The following is a 1410-nucleotide window of genomic DNA, read 5'->3' on the forward strand; positions in this document are numbered from 1 at the left end:
TCTGTCTCTCTTCCTCTCTATCTTCCCCTTTCCTCTCAATTTCTGAATATATATATATATATATATATTTTAAATTGTTTTTCTTTGCCTCCAGGATTATCTCTGTGGCTCAGTGCCTTTACTATGAATAACCTGTTCCTGTGGCTATTTTTTTTCGATTTGGGGGGCGGGGGTAGGACCTCCCTGTAGGTGGGGAGCCAGAGGCTCCAACCAGAATTCTCGCAGGTCCTTATGTTTTGTACTATGTGCGCTTAACTCGGTGTGCTACCGCCTGTTCCCCAATTTCTGAATATTTCTATCCAATAAAAAGATGTTTTTAAAAAAGGAGGAGGAAGAGGGGGAAGGAGGAGAAGGAGGATGTGGAGGGGGAAGGGGAAGGAGAAGAGGAGGGGGAGAGGGGAAGTAGAGGGAGGACGAGGGGAAGAGGAGGAGGAGGAGGAAGAGGGGGAAGAGGAGGAGAAGAAGAATTGATCTTATGAACTCTTCACCCCAGGGAGAGTTCCTTAAAAAAAATTTTAAGTTGGGGGTTGGGCGGTAACCCAGCGGTTAAGCGCACGTGGCAAGGACCTGAGGAAGGATCCCGGTTCCAGCTCCCCACCTGCAGGGGAGTCTCTTCACAGGTGGTGAAGCAGGTCTGCAGGTGTCTATCTTTCTCTCCCCCTCTCTGTCTGCCCCTCCTCTCTCCATTTCTCTCTGTCCTATCCAACAACGAACAACATCATCAACAACAATAATAACCACAGCAAGGCTACAACAACAAGGGCAACAAAAGGGGGGGATCCAGGAGCAGTGGATTCATGGTGCAGGCACTGAGCCCCAGCAGTAACCCTGGAAGCCAAAAAATAAAAATAAAAAATAAAAAAATCGGACCTAGTTTGTGGCGCCATGGCCAAGCACACCAAGAAGGTGGGCATTGTGGGTAAATACAGGACTCACTATAGCACCTCCCACTGGAGGATGGTGAAGAAGATTGAGATCAACCAGTACACCAAGTCCACCTGCTCGTTCTGTGGCAAATCCAAGATGAAGAGACGAGCTGTGGATATCTGGCACTGTGGTTTCTGTATGAAAACCAGGACCCATAACACCACTTCTGCCATCACAGTAAAGTCTGCCATCAAAAGACTGAAGGGCTTGAAAGACCAGTAAAAGTGCCACCACCTGAAATATTACTAGCCTGTAATAAATATGTTTATATATATATATGGAGAGAGAGAGAGCCACCTGCAGTTCTACTTCAACTCTCATGAAGCTTCCCCCCTGCAGGTGGGTACCAGCACTATAGTGTGTGCCCTAAACTAAGTGTGCTACCGTCTGGCCCCCAGATACTTAGTTTTAGTCTCAGGAAATGAGCTAGTTTTCAACTCACAATAAAAGTTAGATACTTTGACTCAGGTTTCCAAGATGAAG

At 46.8% G+C, this 1410-nt stretch overlaps 1 protein-coding gene across 1 annotated transcript; it reads left to right on the forward strand.

Annotated features, from left to right (window-relative positions):
• Positions 1 to 595: 595 nt before the first annotated feature.
• LOC103112428 (large ribosomal subunit protein eL43-like) lies at positions 596 to 1149 on the forward strand. The gene has a single exon (XM_007521855.2). The coding sequence runs from the start codon at positions 886 to 888 to the stop codon at positions 1147 to 1149; it is 264 nt and encodes an 87-aa protein (XP_007521917.1). The 5' UTR covers positions 596 to 885.
• Positions 1150 to 1410: the final 261 nt, after the last annotated feature.

This window comes from Erinaceus europaeus, chromosome 3 (genome assembly GCF_950295315.1).
Source record: "Erinaceus europaeus chromosome 3, mEriEur2.1, whole genome shotgun sequence".
NCBI classification, from domain to species: Eukaryota; Metazoa; Chordata; class Mammalia; order Eulipotyphla; family Erinaceidae; genus Erinaceus; species Erinaceus europaeus.

Bases quoted from the DNA above. Each gene is read 5' to 3' on its own strand.
- LOC103112428 (XM_007521855.2), top strand. From the start codon at position 886: ATGGCCAAGCACACCAAGAAGGTGGGCATTGTGGGTAAATACAGGACT.